Source organism: Rattus norvegicus, chromosome 3, assembly GCF_021556685.1.
Source record: "Rattus norvegicus strain SHRSP/BbbUtx chromosome 3, alternate assembly SHRSP_T2T, whole genome shotgun sequence".
NCBI classification, from domain to species: Eukaryota; Metazoa; Chordata; class Mammalia; order Rodentia; family Muridae; genus Rattus; species Rattus norvegicus.
Window position 1 is genome coordinate 43,460,558 of NC_141536.1, and position 17,045 is coordinate 43,477,602.

Below are 17,045 nucleotides of genomic sequence, written 5' to 3' on the forward strand. Positions count from 1 at the left end.
GGTGCTTTGAGAGAATGAAGAGTGGGAAACAAGAGGGTGAACAGGAGGGTTGAGGATAGAGGCTGCTCAGGGGGAGCTCAACGCTGCTAACAGCCGTGAGGGTTTTTAGAATCTCATTGCCCAGTTTGAATCCTGTACTTTGCATCCCAGTCCTCCTAGGGACTTCAAAAGGCTTAGCCCTTGGAATGTAACTTCTGGAATTACTATGTGTGCTTACCCATTGCTGACCCTAATGCTCTTTATTAGATACCTACATGCTGTGAACCTTAGTGTCTTGGTCAGAAATAAACACGATAATACATTAAAATATCTAATATATCATATTAGATATAATATGTTATATATAGTATGATATTAATTATAACTAATGATCAATATAAATTATATGTGCATATATTTTGGGTTCTTTTTGTTTTTGTTTGTTTTGTTTTGTTTTTGAGATAAAGTCTCAGTATGTAGTAGCCTTACCTAGCCTGAAACTCTATATGTAGACCAGGCTGGCCTGGAATTCATGATGATCCATCTGCCTCTGTCTCCCAAGTGGTAGGATTAAAGATGTGCACCATCATGTCTGGCTTCATACACACACACATATATTTTACACACACACACACACACACTTGAAGAATAAGATAGTTTTTGTATTTTTATTGCCAAGAGCTAGCCTTTAATTGTTCTAAGCGCTGTGGACTATGCGGGATCTGCTTATTTAAGTAGAAAGACTGGAGTTCCAAACAGCACAGAGCTTCCCAGAGCTGCAGAAAATAGCTTGACATTACCCGTGTGTTAACCCATGCATTAACAGTAGGCTCTGGTCTGCTGCATGACGCTGGTTGTCAAAGGGTTTTTGTTGTTTTGTTTTCCATTAAGAAAAATTATAGTGAAGTCAGTTTCTCTCCAGGAATAATGGTGAATCCTGGCAACCAGATCAACATAACATTAAGAATGAGTAGTGCTTAATTGTTTCCATTTTTCAAGTTAACAGTCCCGCCGGAAACATGAGCTGGCGCAAATGATTATCCCGAGGTAAACTTTGTTGCAAGTGGAGCAGAGCTGCTTAGTAATTTAGTAATTTATAACTTACAGTAGTTTTAGGTGTGGCCTTAAACTCAGTTCTGCTTCCCTATTGCAGCGACAAGTTCTACCAAATTGGAAGACTTGAGCTATTTAGACGGACAGAGAAATGCTCCTCTCCGGACGTCGATTAGATTGCCCTGGCACAGTACGGCTGGAGGTAGGGCACAGGAAGTTAAAGGTACTTGCTCTGGCATCCCAGGTCACGTTGATGAGCTTGCCCAGGGAACACTGAAAGTCTGGCAGCCAGCACTGAAACTGTGCTGCAAGTGTGGTGTGAAGTGTGTTTGTGCTGTCTCTTTAAGAAGAATAGGATCTAGGCTGGAGAGATGGCTCAGTGGTTAAGAGCACTGACTGCTCTTCCAGAGGTCCTGAGTTCAATTCCCAGCAACCACATGGTGGTTCACAACCATCTGTAATGAGATCTGACGCCCTCTTCTAGTGTGTCTGAAGACCGCTACAGTGTACTTACTTACATGGAATAAATAAAATAAATCTTATAAAAAAAAAAAAAAGGATCTGAAGGGTCTGCTGGGAGCCAGCTCTAAGAACTCGGGCTTCTTGCTTAAAGAAGTAATTAAATTACTTCTGAGATGGAAAAATAATTCTGTGATAAGATAGTTGTCCCTCACAAAGCATTTTTGTTTTGTTTTCAGTCCCTCAGACCATATCAGCCACATCCTACAGCGGTGTGGTCACATGCTCTACCTGCATCATGTGGGCAGGACACCCTTGCATCTGGATAGGGCTGTGCCCTCCAGTCTGGGAATCTGTGTTTGGGTTTCGTCTGAGCAGGAGTGGAAGGAACCGGTCTTCCACGTGCTTTCAGATTAAACCAGCCAGACATGATTGGGGCTTTTGCTTTGCTTAAAAATATGTTTGAGAATAACATGGAAATGAGCAATGACCAGGAGTCATTGTAACAGCATACTCTGGGGAACAAAAAAAATAATGAATAGAGTATCCTAGAAAATTTATAGAACCAAGTTAGACATGTGTTTCTTTTTATCTTAAATGATGCTCCCTTCTGCTAACGATGTTTGTTTGTTTGTTTGTTTGTTTGTTTGTTTTGAAGCACGGTTTGCTCCCTACAAACCACAGGAGATTTTGTTGAAGCCCTTGCTTTTCGAAGTGCCAAGCATCACGACCGACTCTGTGTTTGTGGGAAGAGATTGGCTCTTTCAACAGATAGAAGAGAACTTGAGGAACACAGAACTGGCAGAAAACAGAGGAGCAGTGGTGGTGGGAAATGTAGGGTTTGGGAAGACAGCCATCATTTCCAAGTTGGTGGCACTGAGCTGTCATGGAAGCCGCATGAGACAGATAGCATCCAGCAGCCCCAGTTCATCTCTCAAAAGTACGTGCGTGGTGCTACTTACCTGGCCTATTATATTGATAGAAGATAGATGGAGGGAACTCCTGTTTGAATGAACAGTAATTTCCAGTTCTCCGTAAGTTGTTCTAGCTGCTGTATTGGGTCTAAGTTTATTGGTTATGCTGTGAACTGTCTGAATCCTTCTAGTCACAGTAGTGTGATGGGGTGTTTGGTTTTAGTGCCTGTTTTTGAGTGAAGAGGGAGAGAGGGCCTCCCATTGTTAGGGGGTGTGTTAGCTATGTCTAGAATGATGGCAGCCTTCTTGTATCCTCTGACATGGAGCCCTTGTCTCCCTCTTTCAACGAAGGCGGTTTTGCATGCAAGACATACATTACTGCAGAGGGTTTTGATCAACTGGCCAGGGAAAATTTGGATCTTGAAACCAAGTGCTCAGACTATTGAAAAAACAAGGCAAATAAGAGTTGAATGCATTGCGTGTGTGCGTGCGTGCATGCGTGTGCGTGCGTGTGTGTGTGTGTGTGTGTGTGTGTGCATGCCCACACTTAGTTTACCTTCCTTTATCCTATGCAGAATTTTTTTAAAAGATATATTTATTTATTGTATGTATATGAGCACACCGTAGCTGTCTTCAGACACACTAGAAGAGGGCACTAGATCTCATTACAGATGGTTGTGAGCCACCATGTGGTCGCTGGGAATTGAACTCAGGACCTCTGGAAGAGCAGTCAGCGCTCTTAACCGCTGAACCATCTCTCCAGCCCTATGCATAATCCTTTTATACCCTGTTTACCACAGCCTTTTCTTCTCTGCTGGCTTTACCAAAAATAGGAAGACTAATTTAAATGGGAGACAGAATAGCTAACCATTTGCATTCTCGCTGTGAATAAGGACTCCCTACATCCCAGGCTACCTTTGAACTTGAGATCCTCTTGTCTCAACCCCTTCCCCAAGTGCTGAGATCCAGGCACACCCCACCATGCCCGGCTTCCCTGACTGTTTCATTCGCAGTGAACCTACTACATAGAAAATACCTTGAAATAGGAACAGGCACAAGAGAGTTATATGAGATATTTGTTTTGTTTTGTTTTTGCTTTTTGAGGCAGGGTTTTCTGTCCTGGCCATCCTGGAACCCACTCTGTAGACCAGGCTGGCCTCGAACTCAGAGATTTGCCTGCCTCTGCCTCCCGAATACTGGGATTAAAGGTGTGCGCCACCACTGTCCAGCAGATTTGTTTTAAACCAGAAGAGATGGAACGTAGGAAGGCAGCTCTCTCTGCAGGAGGATGAGGCAGGAGTCGGTGTGCTCATTCCAGACCTCATGCTGAGCTATGCCTGCTCACTCGTTTGTACTCAGAGTTGTCTGGGGCTAATTCAGAAGTGTACTCCACATTCGTTATACCACATGCTGATGTCCAGTCTGTGGCTCTCTCTCCAGCCTCAGATCCCACCCATGACCTTCCCGGTACTCCGTTACTTTCACCAAGTTCTTCCACAAGCGCTCTCGGTGCGGCCAGAACACCTCCCGGGCCCGGTACTGTTGACAGCCAGAGACCAAGAGAGGATGCGGTGAAATACCTCGCCTCTAAGGTAACCTGCCTCTGACTTGGGGGCTCCCAGAGTAAGAGTCACGTGGGTGACGTGAAAATGAGTTTGAAAGAGGATTTTAAAACAGAAACAATTGCTTGGTGCTGAAGTGAACTATAGCTCTTGATAAAGTTCGATTGAGTGCTCCAAAAGAAAAGGCTTTACTGAGAATAAATCCTGAAGACAACAGCAGAGTGGTCCCCTCGGAGTTCCTTGAGGCAGTAGGATAACCATGTACTCACCGCACATCTGATGGCACAGGCACACGCCCTTTCATTTGCTGTGTAAGCAGATTTGAGAAGTTTCAACTTGGCCCAGACCACTTCTGCCTGCACCCGGTTGCCTGGGGCCTGTGGGCCTCTGCACCCTCTGCACCTGCTTTCTTGGGAGGTTGTAAAAGACCCTTGGCTGCCTTTTTTCTTTAAATACATGATCATCAAGCATTTTCTGAATGCCTCCTCCTCCTCCTGCTTTGTCCCACATTGGCTCATAGGCCACCTTCTGCATGAAAGCAGGCACATTTCTTATCTTGATGAGGTATCTCTCAGCCCAGCCCCCTCCCACTGTCACCGTCCCCCCAAGAAGGCAGCTGCTTGTAGCATAATGAGTCCCCATCTGACCTCTGGTTCAGAGCAGCCCTCTGGTCTTGAAAGGATGATCTGAGATGAAGGAGTCTGGCCTCAAAGCTACCCTTGCAGGGAGGTTTTTTTTTTGAACATCATAATTATGACCCAGAGTAAGAGGCCCACCTTACAACATGTGTGCACACATAACCACACGGGTTACAGAAGCAAAGGTGTTACTGAATTGTCTTTGTCCTATGACCTATAGCGTGTCCTGTGATTTAAATCAACTTTATTCAAATTTTAAAAACTACCTGTGGTTTTTGTGGCCTGCTTTGGGTTACCAGGACGCTATCCTCAAATGTTGCAGAAGGCAGTGTGGTACTGGATAGCTTATGATGATTGGCATAGGTTTCTGCTCTTCTCTGTTCATGTAGAAGAGCATGGAGCATTTCTCTAAGGGCAGATGGTAATCTACACTAGAAAATATGGTGGTAAATTACCCTAAGATAGTGGGCTTCATCCTTTAGCAAACCTCTATCTCCACCAGTAGCAGAGTCACAGTTATAAAGTAGCAATGGAAATAACTTTATGGGTGGAGGTCAGCACAACAAGAGGAGCTGCAGCATCAGGACGGTTGAGAACTGTTGCCTTAAGAAAGGCTGCATTGTAGATAGAACCTCTTGCTTCTCACTAGAACTGCATTGTCACATTGACACAGTTTACCCTGTGTCTATGGCCTCCATGACGCACCGAAGCCCGTGCTCTGTGGCCTGTCGCTACAGCAGCTGCAGAGTTGGCTGAGCTGGATGGTGGTGACTTAGAAGACTCTAGAAAGCATAGGGCGCCTCACACAAGTGTGCTGTCCTTCTAGCCTCCCTCACTTCTCACTCACATTCTTGCTTCCGTCCACATTTGCAGCATGGTGGGGCTTTTATTTCTGTAGAGTACACCTCCTGTTCCCAAGAGCTCGGCACTGGCACTATTGGGGCATATGTGGGATGCCGCTGCCAATCTGCCTCACTGAGGGAACCCCCTCGGCCTTGCAGCCTGTTGACAGCTCTTCCCTTCCTCCCCTTGAGCCCCTTTCAATAGGCACATATCTGGTAATTGCTTCTCTGCCCCTTTTGAATGTCTCCATATCGTCCCTTGAAGTGCGGATGAAGGGAGGGGGCGAGAGCCACTTCTGCCAGGAGGAAGCAGCAGCTCTGACTTTACAGCTTGGGTTCCTAGCCGCCAACTTGATCCTGTGCTTTTTGGATAAGCAGAGGGTTCCCTCAGGGTGCTGCTGCTGCTGCTGCTGAGAACTGAAATTCAGGGCAGATGGCAGCATTGGGAACATGGCTTGCTTGGAAGTGCTCTGAGCCAAGACGAGGCATTAGGTTTTATAAATGACTTTTGCTAATCTACGTTCAATACAGAATACAGTTGTCCTGAATTTTGTGTTAATCAAGATGGATTTGCGGCTGCAACTAGTAGTCATCCGGGAACTCAGCAAGATAAAGAAGAACAGAATAAATAAGCCAGTCAGTGACTCAGTCTTAGGGAGTAGACACACTCAGTGTCTTACCTCAGGAAGAGTTTTTTGCGCTCCTGTTTGAGTTCATGCAGGGAGCTGTGGAGGGCGTGGGATGGTGGCTGCTGATGTCTCGGTTTCTCCCTAGGTGGTGGCCTACCATTACTGCCAGGCAGACAACACGTACACGTGTCTGGTACCTGAGTTTGTGCACAGCATTGCAGCTTTGCTGTGCCGGTCCCACCAGCTGGCTGCCTACCGAGACCTTCTGATCAGGGAGCCCCAGCTACAGAGCATGCTGAACCTCCGCTCCTGTGTGCAGGATCCTGTGGCTGCTTTCAAGAGGGGCATCCTGGAGCCACTTACAAACCTAAGAAACGGTACCATCCAGAAGCCTTGTGGTTACTCCCCAGTAACGACAGATGCCCAAGTGGTCCCCAGAAGGGTGGTCAGCTTAGCCCCGGGAGGGGGGGTGACAGGCACAGGATGTGGATGACTCAATACAATATCTGATGCCACTACCTCTGTCTTCTGGGGCATCGTTTCTAATGCAGCATCTCTGGTGTAGATGAAATCAACAGCTGAGCAGTTCTAGGGAAGCCCTGTGACTGTCGGGAAGAGTAGGCTTACTGTCCCACAAAGATGTGATACTTGGTCTGTGAGATGAGCTCTGTAGGCAGCGCTGAGAGAGCTTATTAATACATACCCACAGCGCATGGCTGTGAATGGCTACTGAGAGCAGGGCTTTAAGGCTCATCTTCTGAAGGATCTTTTAGAAGTAGTAAGATGTCAAAACAAAACAGGAAACAGCTTGGGCCTTCAGAGGCAGGGAACTGGGAAGATGAGTCCGTGGGAAGATTAATGCTTGTTGTAAGTAGTTGGTGAGCTTTGATACCCAGACTTCTCCGCTTCTCCAGAGGTTGGGACCCTGCCCTCTGCTTCCCTTTTCCTGGTAGAAAGTCTTCTCCTGGCTGTAAGCTAAAAGGGTGGGCAGGGGGCTGCCCGGAATTACTTCCTTGTTTTCTCCATCACAGTTGTCCAGATTTCGAGGAGGCACATAACAGTGCTCCGTGTAGGTAAAACACACACTGAAGAGCGTCTACACTCCAGGCCGCAGTGAAACCAGTGCATTGTTGGGAATCTTCCAATATGTTCCCCTCCCCCCACAACCCCTAATTAGATGAGTTGAGATCTATATCTAATACCATTTCTAGGAGTTTTCATTTAGTTTCCCTCCCCCCCCCCCCCCCCGCCTTCCCCTTCTCAGGTAGGATTGTCAGTGACATCATTGATCCTCCAGGTTTCCATCCCTTACCTTCCTCCTTTTTGAGTTACCCATCTACAAAGCATCTTCTGCTAGAAGATACTGGAAAGAGGGTCTGAAATGGCTGTGTCATGCTCTCTCTGTACCCTGAGCAGGAAGCTGTTGCTAGTAAAACAGAAAACCAGCTTTAGGCTGCTGTGCAAAGGACCTGCCCTGGGCATCCGTGAAGCAGCACTTTCACTGCCCAGAGATTCTGGCCACACAGCCCTTGGTGGTGCCATGGGGAACTCCTGGTCCTCGGATTTCGGAGTCAGGCAGCTGAGGGGTTCCAGCAGTGGGCCAGGTGTCTGCTCCAGGTTTAGGCGGTCTGCATGTCAGTGACTTTGGCTGCAGGTTACCGGGTTTGTGAAGAACTAACTGCATTCTACATGAGCCTGGGATGCAGAACTAACTGTGTAAGACCGAGCTCTGTGCTGATGTCTGTAATGCAGCATGTTTCTGAGAACTGTTTTGTAAGACTTGGTTTTCTTTTGGCTCGGCGCTCTGTTTTCCATTATAAATTTAATAGGAAATATGGTTCGTTGAAAAACGTGTCTCCTGCCATATGTAAACCTTTTTGAGGTTTTGCTAACACTTTTAAGCTGCATGTTAAGATGCACTGGGTGGCGCCATGTGACAGAAACGTATCATTTCTTAATTTGCTTAAAAATCATTTCATCTTTCAGAGCAGAAAATTCCAGAAGAGGAATACATCATCTTGATAGATGGCTTGAATGAAGCCGAATTTCATAAGCCTGATTACGGGGACACGCTGTCTTCATTCATTACCAAAATCATTCCTAAGTTCCCCCCCTGGCTGAAGTTGATCGTGACCGTGAGAGCAGATTTTCAGGTGACAAATACCCCCTATCCCCCGCTCTCTTTCCAAGTTCCCACACCCCACATATACAGAGGCAAGTGCTCCTGGGCTAGTGTTAGAGCCCGTTTGGCTACTGAATTGAAAACCATTATTGGGACTTTGAAAAAAGTGGTTCAGAGAGTCCCATAGGAACAAGAATCGTCACAGTGTCAGCTGAGCAGCCTACTGTCAGTGAAATGGCAGCTGGCTTCTGTAGTGAGGTGTGAACGGGCTGAGATTTCCGACTGAGGTTTCCGGTCAAGCAAAGTACTGGAGCTTCTGGGTTCGGGAGCCATTTGTTATGGGCATGACTTGTTTCATTTCGTGGAGCTGGGTAATCGTGTTCATGATTTTTCCTTACTAAAACCCGCAACTAAACCTACATTTAAATGGCAGCCCACGCTTCTCTCTATGACCTTTGGGGTCATACATTTTCAGTCAGGTCTCCCACACTAAGCACAATCTAGCAGCTGGGTTAAAACTTGGAACTGGTTCCTGTATCCCTGTGCTGGCTTGTTGCTAAGATCAGTTTCCGCGCAGCACGGGAGCGGCCGTCCACTACCCTCTTCCTGCCATTACTACCTTAAAAAAACGGCGTGGGCTTCAGAAGAGTTCGTGAGAAGTTAAATCGTTTCTTGGGGCTAGGACCTTGTCTTGGGAATAAAGGAGCAGGAACATCAGTGACCCTGTGCACTTCAGATTCAGCCAAGGAGAGATGGGTCGGCGATTAAGAACGTGGGCTGCTCTTTTGTACAACTTGGGTTTGCTTCCTGGCACCCATACGGTGGCTCACAACCACCAGAGCTCTACCTCCCTGGTCCGACACCCTCGTCATGGGTACCAGGCATGCACTTGGTGCACAGACATGCAGACAAAACAAAATACTTTTTTCGAAAAGAATACTTAAAATTCTTTTAAACTGAGAACGTGCTATAGCAGAGCAGGAAGTGATTCCTGCTGCTCGTGGTCTGGGGACACAGGCCGAGCGGGAAGTCTCCTGTTCCCTGGCAGGGTTACACAGCCCTGGTATCTGATGCGGAGAGGGCACGTCTTACCTCAGGGTCTGGCTGCCTTCTTAGACGCGCCGTGTTGGTTCGTGTTTACCCTGGTTCTAGAACCAGCCGCTCAGGGATTATGGGTATCGGGTCACCTGCAGGGTCTCTCTGCCCCTTCTGTTGGTGTGGCCTGGCTGCTGCTGCTGCTGCTGCTGCCTCCTGGGGCCCCTCCCTCTGCTCCCTTGGCCCAGAGTCCTTAGTGGGGGCTTTGGGAGAGATCCTATCTCCCCTCAGGATTTCTTTCACTTAAGCTTTTTATCAGTACCTCATCCTATTACATGTTTGAATACAAAACAGCGAGTCCCTGTAATCCACGGAAATCCTCCTTGAAAGGGGCCGGGCGAGCCTGGTTTAAAGTGGGAGGGAATCTCTTTGGGGGCTAACACCGGGATTGCGTTTTTTTTTTTCTCTCTCAGGAAATCATCAGCACGCTGCCTTTTGTCAAGCTTTCCTTAGACGACTTCTCAGGCAACCAGGACATCCACAGCGACCTGCACGCATACGTCCAGCACAGGGTCCACAGCAGTCAGGACATCCTCAGCAACATCTCCCTGAACGGCAAGGCCGACGCCGCCCTCATCGGCAAAGTCAGCAGCCACCTGGTGCTGCGGAGCCTTGGCTCCTACCTGTACCTCAAGCTCACGCTGGACCTCTTCCAGCGGGGCCACCTGGTCATAAAGAGCGCCAGCTACAAGGTGGTGCCTGTGTCTCTGTCTGAGCTCTATTTGCTGCAGTGCAACATGAAGTTCATGACCCAGTCTGCCTTCGACCGAGCCCTTCCCATTTTGAACGTGGCCCTCGCGTCCCTCCACCCCATGACGGATGAGCAGATATTCCAGGCGATCAACGCCGGCCACATCCAAGGCGAGCAGGGCTGGGAGGACTTTCAGCAGAGGATGGAGGCCCTCTCTTGCTTCCTCATTAAGAGGAGAGACAAAACCCGGATGTTCTGCCACCCGTCCTTCAGAGAGTGGCTGGTGTGGAGAGCGGATGGCGAAAGCACAGCCTTCCTGTGTGAGCCCAGGTAACGCAGATGCTTGCTTCTGTTGGCTCTCACGGGGATTTAAGCACCAAGTACTCGGTGGTTTTGTTGTTTGCTTCCCTGTATTTGGTCAGGATCTACAAAGATTCCTTCCTTGGATTGCTGAAACGGCAGGGCACTTCTAGTGTATTTGGGTAGAAGGCAGGGAGGTGGTGCCAGGGAGCTGGTGCCAGGGAGGTGGTGCCGGGGACGTGGCTCCTAGATGCTAATTGTTTTCATTGGTCTGATTCATCCCACCAGCGTGGCAGGGCCATACATGGGTAATATGTCTCTGCTTTAGGGACTAGCAAGCTTGTCAGTGACCAGGGGAGGGACGGAGTGGGAGTGTCTTGGATTCTTAACCCCCTGCCACTTCCTGACTACCCTCGGCCATATAGCACAGATGTGTGAGGGCAGAAGGGAGCACTATAATCTAGTTAGCTGTCTCCTCACAGAGAAGGCCAGCCAGGATACTTGCCTGCTTGCCTGCTTGCCTGCCTCCTAGTACACAATAGGTGAGAGGTCAGGAGGCTCCTAGTGCTTTTGGCCATGGCCATTCTCAAGACCCTGTAGGTTGATGTTGTTCGTTATGCAGGTGAAGGCAGGCACAGGATAGAACAAGGCCTGTCATTGGTCAAGAAGGAAGGATGGGCGGGAGAAAAGTTTTAGAGAGGAGACTGGAGCGAGGGGAGAAGCAGCGGGAGAAGCAACATGGAGGCAGCCGTACATCTCTACACAGATACAGGTTGTTAGGAATTCTTAAGGGATGGATGTGTACAGGATTTTGTGTGTCTAGATGAGCAAACTATATCTTATCTAGGTGGGCGGTTTATATCCTTATCAATTGGATGTAAGTTCATGGCGTGGATGCATTGTATATTGAGCATTTAACATATAAACCATTGTTGGGTTCCAGTTTGTTGAGTCATGACTTAACCGGGTTGTTGGGAGTGCGAACAGAGTCCATGACAGGAAGCCATGCTAGGCTATAGACTGCTTGGGGCTAGCATGGTGTGGGCCACAATAGCACGGCCTGAGGAACTCAATGTGTGTGTCAGGCTTGGTAACAACCACCTAGGTGACCACGCAGAAAGGGCGGCTAAAAGGGAGACAGCCGGGAGAGGGCGGCTTTCGGACCTCGTGGTAGAGTAGCAGCTGGAGCGAGTGGATCCAGCTTGTGGGAACTGATAGAAAACTTTACAATTTTTAATAATATCACAGTAATATGCGATATCTGTGTAGCTGGCATCTTTGTTTTCCTGAGCAGCTGTTCTCTGGGTCAGCATTGCCCCTACTCTAGTGATGGGGCTGGCAAACTGCGCATCGTCTCCTCAGAGTGTTTGTGGGCACGGGGCCAGATGACTGGCTCTGGAAGTGAAGAGGCAGTGAGTTCCTGGGAGCCACATGGCCGCCACCCTCCCGACCTGTACTCCCCATGGCTGTAGGTGACACTGGACTCCGGGTTTATTATCGTTCAGACCTGGTTTAGCTCAGCAGGTTGCCTACTAGAAGCATTACCAGAGGCATCGAAGTGTGAGTGGTGACACTTTTCACCACGTTACATGTTTTTTCAGGGAGAAGGGAGCATGTTACATGGAGGGAGGGGAGCTGCAGCTTGAGTTCGCAGAGACAAAGAACATCAGGAGACTCTCAGGGCTGGTGTTAGAGGAGTGCTGCATTTTGAACAGTGGTTGGTGGTACAGTGCAAGACACGTCTGAGTGTGGTGGCTGCTCCACACAGTAACGGTAACCCCAGATACAGTCACCAGGACCTGAGGATCACATCTCATGAATGTACCCATTTCGTAGGCTGTCCCTGTGCTGACTTCTCTCTCCTCAGCCCTACCTGTCTGCTTTGCTTTTGCTTTCCACTGCTTTTGAGGTCTTCTTCAGGGCAGTCCTTGTTCATTCTAAGATTCCTGTTCAAGAGTTTCCTGTTTTCCTTCTACTTCATAGCTTAGTCTTACTTTCTTTCTATCTATCTATCTATCTATCTATCTATCTATCTATCTATCTATCTATCCATCCATCCATCTATCTACCTATTTACCTACCTACCTACCTATCTACCTCTGTCATTCTTTCTATCTATCTATCTATCTATCTATCTATCTATCTATCTATCTATCTATCTATCTATCTATCATGTATACAGCATTCTACCTGCACGTAGGTTGCAGGCCAGAAGAGGGCACCAAATCTCATTCCAGATGGTTGTGAGCCACCATGTGGGTGCTGGGAATTTGAACTCAGAACCTCTCAGAACCTGGGAGAGCACAGTCAGAGTTCTTAACCGCTGAGCCATTGCTCTAGTCCTTTTGAAAAATTTATTTATTTATGTATATGAGTGCTCTATCTGCCCAGAGGAAGGGCATCAGGTCTCATTACAGATAGATGGTTGTGAGCTACTGGAGATTGAACTCGGGACCTCTGGAAGAGCAAGCAGACAGTGCTCTTAACTGCTGAACCATCTCTCCAGCTACAGTTTTACACTCTCCTGCTTGCTTGAACAGAGTTCTTTCTTTGCTGTATGTTAGCATCACTTTTGTTGAAATCTGTGGTCTGTAAGAATGTGAGTTTGCTGCTGTGTTCCGGTAGTCTGTGGGCTTTTATTCTACTATCATGCTGTTTTGATAGCTAGAGCTGTATGTTGGGTTTTGAAGTCGAGTACGTCCATGCCCTTTGCTTTGTTCTCTCATTCATATATTTTCTGTTTTTCATTTTGCCAAGGGTACCTCGAAGATTGTGGCAGACATTCCTAAAAGGAGATAAACAGGTCGGGTTGATTAAAGTGCACACCTTTAATCCCAGCACTTGGGAGGCAGACCCAGTCGGATCTGTGTGGGTTTGAGGCCAGCCTGGTCTACAGAGAGAGTTCCAGGACAGCCAAGACTACATAGAGAAACCCTGTCTGGAAAAACCAAAACAAAATAAACAAAAAAGATGTGCAGTTTTAAATCTCGGTGTGGTCATAGTAGCCCCTGACCACCATAGCTTTAGTTTCTTACCGCCTTAACCTTTCCCAAGGACACAGGATCTAAAGCAGTCTCTGCTATTTTCTCCATGCAGTTAACAGGAGGAAGAAAGGGATTTAGGGTATTAATAGGAAGGACAAGCTACTGCAGACAGGGAGAGCCATCAGAAGCAGCACAGGGCATGTTCTGGCAACAGTACATCTAGCTTGACGGGAGCTCTGTCACGGGGTGGAAGACTGGGAAGGGCCACCAGAAGACCTCTTAGCTGTCACCTCTGGAGAACTCTTGAAGGTTCCGGGGAATAGAGTGCATGTGGGCAGGAGTGGGAGGGTACGGGGCTTAGGGGCTGCTGTGCCAGCGGCAGGAGAAAGTAGTAGAAAGGTGGGAGCTATGGATCAGGTCTTTTCAAGTCAGAGCTGGTTCTGCTTTTGAGCAGTTTGAGCCTGCGGAGAACCTCTCTGGGGGGGGGGGGGGCAGGGTTGGGGAAGTCGGTAGATTGAACATCTGTGACAGAAGTGTGGTGTGACTTGGTGTGGTGTCCTTGACCCAGGGAGGGGGAAAGCTCTCTGCGCTTCAAGATGTGGAGGAGGGTTGCAGGGAAGGAGGTTGGAGATTCCGAGAGAGGTGAAGGGCAGTGAGGGTTGGGAGGAGGCTATTAGAAATTAGCCCTGCCTCCTCAGGAGACGCCTTTTTCCTTCTGAGTTGCAAGGAGGCACAGAGAGGAGAGGGGAAGTTGTGGTTTAGATTCAGTGATGCAGGAAACTGGGGTCTTGTAGGGAATGTCACTGAGACTGTACTCCACAAGGAAAGGGAACCGTAAATTCAGAGGAAGGGAAGTTGGACTGTGTCAGGCTGGGGCTGCCTCCTGGTTCTCTTGACACATCTCCTCTTTGCATGGTTTTTCTAGCTGAATCCCAATATGGTGATAATGTGTCTCCTCCAGGTGGGTACTTCGTGAAGGGAGTAGGTACCCAGTGTTTTTCTCCCACAAGCCCAAGCTCTTGAGTCTGGCAGACTGCCCCCTCCTAGCTATTAGCCATTTGATCTCTGACAGACCATCTAACTAACCTGTTGAGGCCATTTCCTCATATAAGCAGACAGGGCATGATAACACTCACAAGGTCATGTGGTTGAAGGAAATAGCTTAGTTTGGTTTCTGGACCTAAAATGGAATATGTGGAGCATGAACAGACCCGGGAAGGCCAGTTGTTGGAGAGTAGCGTGAGGGCTGCACAGAAACAGAGGGATGGGACTTCAGACAGGTGGGAAGCCATGTGCTTTGCTGAGAGCCCTGGAAACCCTTGGGCTGGCCACTGAAGTCTGTGCTTGTTGCCCACAGTGGGGCCATCTGTAACTGTGTGTAATTTAGCATATAACTCATCATACAGAGCAATAGTTTCACTGTATGCTTTCATATATGTATTTAACATATTTCGACCACGTGCAGTCCCTCCCATTAAGCAGTTTTGCCCTCCCCTTACCCACACGAGGCCTTCTCCCCATTTCATGCTGGTTTCTTATGATGCCACATATGGTAGAAGCCTGATACATTTGTCCTTCTGAGTCAGGCTGACTTAACACGATGAACTCCAGTTCCAGCCTCTTTCCTATAAATGACAGCCTCATTCTTCTGTGTGGCTGGACGGTACTCCACTGTACATGTCATGCCCCCTGCTTCTTCATAAGCTAACTACTACCTCACGTAGGCTGATTCTTTCCATATCTTAGCCATTGTGAAGGGTGTGGGGACAAACACAATTGGAAAGTATTTTCCTTGTACGTTGACTTTGATTCTTAAAGGTATACACACAGGAAGGCATTTTTGGAGGAACCCCCATACCGCTTTGTATGGTAGCTTGTACAGCCTACATTGTGCAACCTCAAAAATATGTAAGGGTTCTCTTGGCCAGCATTTATTGTTTTATTATTGCTGTCTGTCGCATTGTTTGGGACTAGGTCTCATGTATCCTACATCAACAGGCCTTGAACTCATTAAATATCAAGAATGACCTTGATATCAGATCCTCCTTAACCAGCTAAGTCCCAGGACCACAGCCGCGTGCCCCTCCATCTCTTCTGCCCCCGCTGGGGACTGAACCCAGGATTTTCACACATGCTAGGCAAGCATTGTACTAAGCAAGTCCTATCAGCAGCAGCCCTGCTTCCTTGATGGTAAACATCATCTGACGTGAGAGGGTTTCTCGGTGTATTTTAATTTGAATTTCCCTACTGGCTAAACATGAACATTTTTCATATTACTGGCCATTTATACTTCTTCTGACAGACGTCTGTTCAGTTCATCTCAACATTTGCTGATTGCATTTCTTGTTCTTTTGTGTGAATGTTTTTTAGTTCTTTATTTTTTTATTGGATATTTTATGTATTTGCATCTCAAATATCCCCTTTCCCGGATGCCCCCTCTAACATCCCTCCTCCCCTTGCTTCTGTGAGGGCGCTCCCCATCCCTCCCACCCACACATTCCTACCTCAATACCCTGGCATTCCCCTACACTGGGGAAATGAGCCTTCACAGGACCAAGGGCCTCTCCTCCCATTGATGCCTGACAAGGCCATCCTCTGCTACACATGCGGCTGGAGCCGTGGGTCCCTCCATGTGTACTCTTTGGTTGATGGTTTAATCTCTGGGAGCTGTGGGGGATCTGGTCGGTTGATAGTGTTGTTCTTCCTATGGGGTTGCAAACCCCTTCAGCTCCTTCAGTCCTTTCTAACTCCTCCATTGGGGTCCCTGTGCTCAGTCCAGTGGTTAGCTGCAAGCATGATCATCTGTCTCAGTAAGGCTCTAGCAGAGCCTCTCAGGAGACATCTGTATCAGGCTCCTGTCAGCAAGCACTTCTTGGCATCAGCAATAGTGACTGGGTTTGGTGATTGTATATGGGATGGATCCCCAGGTGGGACAGCCTCTGGATGGCCTTTCCTTCAGTCTCTGCTTTTCAGATCTTACATTGATCTCTAATCATTTGGATTAACTTTGTGTGCAGGACCAGAGCTATGTATATGGTTCTATTTAAAAAACAAACACACAAAAACATGTGGATGTTTTTTCAACGTCATTTGTTAAGAGATCTGCCTTTTCTTGAGCAACATGTTTTTGGCATCTTCTGGAAAATCAGGTGGCTGAGGTTACAGTGTTTATTCCCAGGGTCTGGCCTGGTCCACTGGTCTATGTGTCTGCTTTTATTTTGATGCCATCCTGGCTTTTGTTACTATGACTCTCTAGTATATTTTAAAATCAAATATTGTGCCTCCAATATTGCTCCTTTTACTCCGGATTGTATTTGGATTTTCCATATTTTTGGGTTGTCATATGAATCTTAAAGATTACTTTTTTCTAGTTGTGTCAAGAACGCAATTGGTATTTTATATGGAATTTTGCATTGACTGTATGGATCACTTTCAATGATATGGCCATTTAAAAAATGGTGTATCACCAGCCTTTGCATGTAGGACATCCCATTTTCTAGTATCTTCAGTCTCTTTCTTCAGTGGCTTTTAATTTTCACTGCAGAGGGCTCTCACCTCCTTACCGTGAAGGGAATTGTTTTTCCTGGTTTCTTTCTTAGCAGGTTTGTTAAACGTATATAGAAAGCTATTGAGTTTTGTAGCTTGGTGTGAAATGGCTGTGGGATGCCTTTAACCAACTCGGGAGGCAGAAGCAAGCTGTTCTGTGTGAGTTGAGATACATGGCTTCTAGACTCAACTCCCCGTGAACTGTTGCTCTTAAGAGCCTGCCTTTTCTTC

General features: G+C 47.5%; 1 protein-coding gene across 6 annotated transcripts in view; it reads left to right on the top strand.

Annotated features, from left to right (window-relative positions):
• Nucleotides 1–17,045, top strand: part of Tanc1 (tetratricopeptide repeat, ankyrin repeat and coiled-coil containing 1) — a 236,546-nt gene that overhangs the window by 178,210 nt on the left and 41,291 nt on the right. For 3 of the 6 annotated variants that reach the window (XM_087651651.1, XM_087651652.1, XM_087651653.1), the window contains 6 exons: nt 1,133–1,255; nt 2,150–2,431; nt 3,846–3,997; nt 6,222–6,453; nt 8,063–8,229; nt 9,707–10,314. In XM_087651651.1, the coding sequence (XP_087507777.1) occupies nt 1,133–1,255; nt 2,150–2,431; nt 3,846–3,997; nt 6,222–6,453; nt 8,063–8,229; nt 9,707–10,314 (1,564 nt within the window). 6 annotated transcript variants of the gene reach the window in all.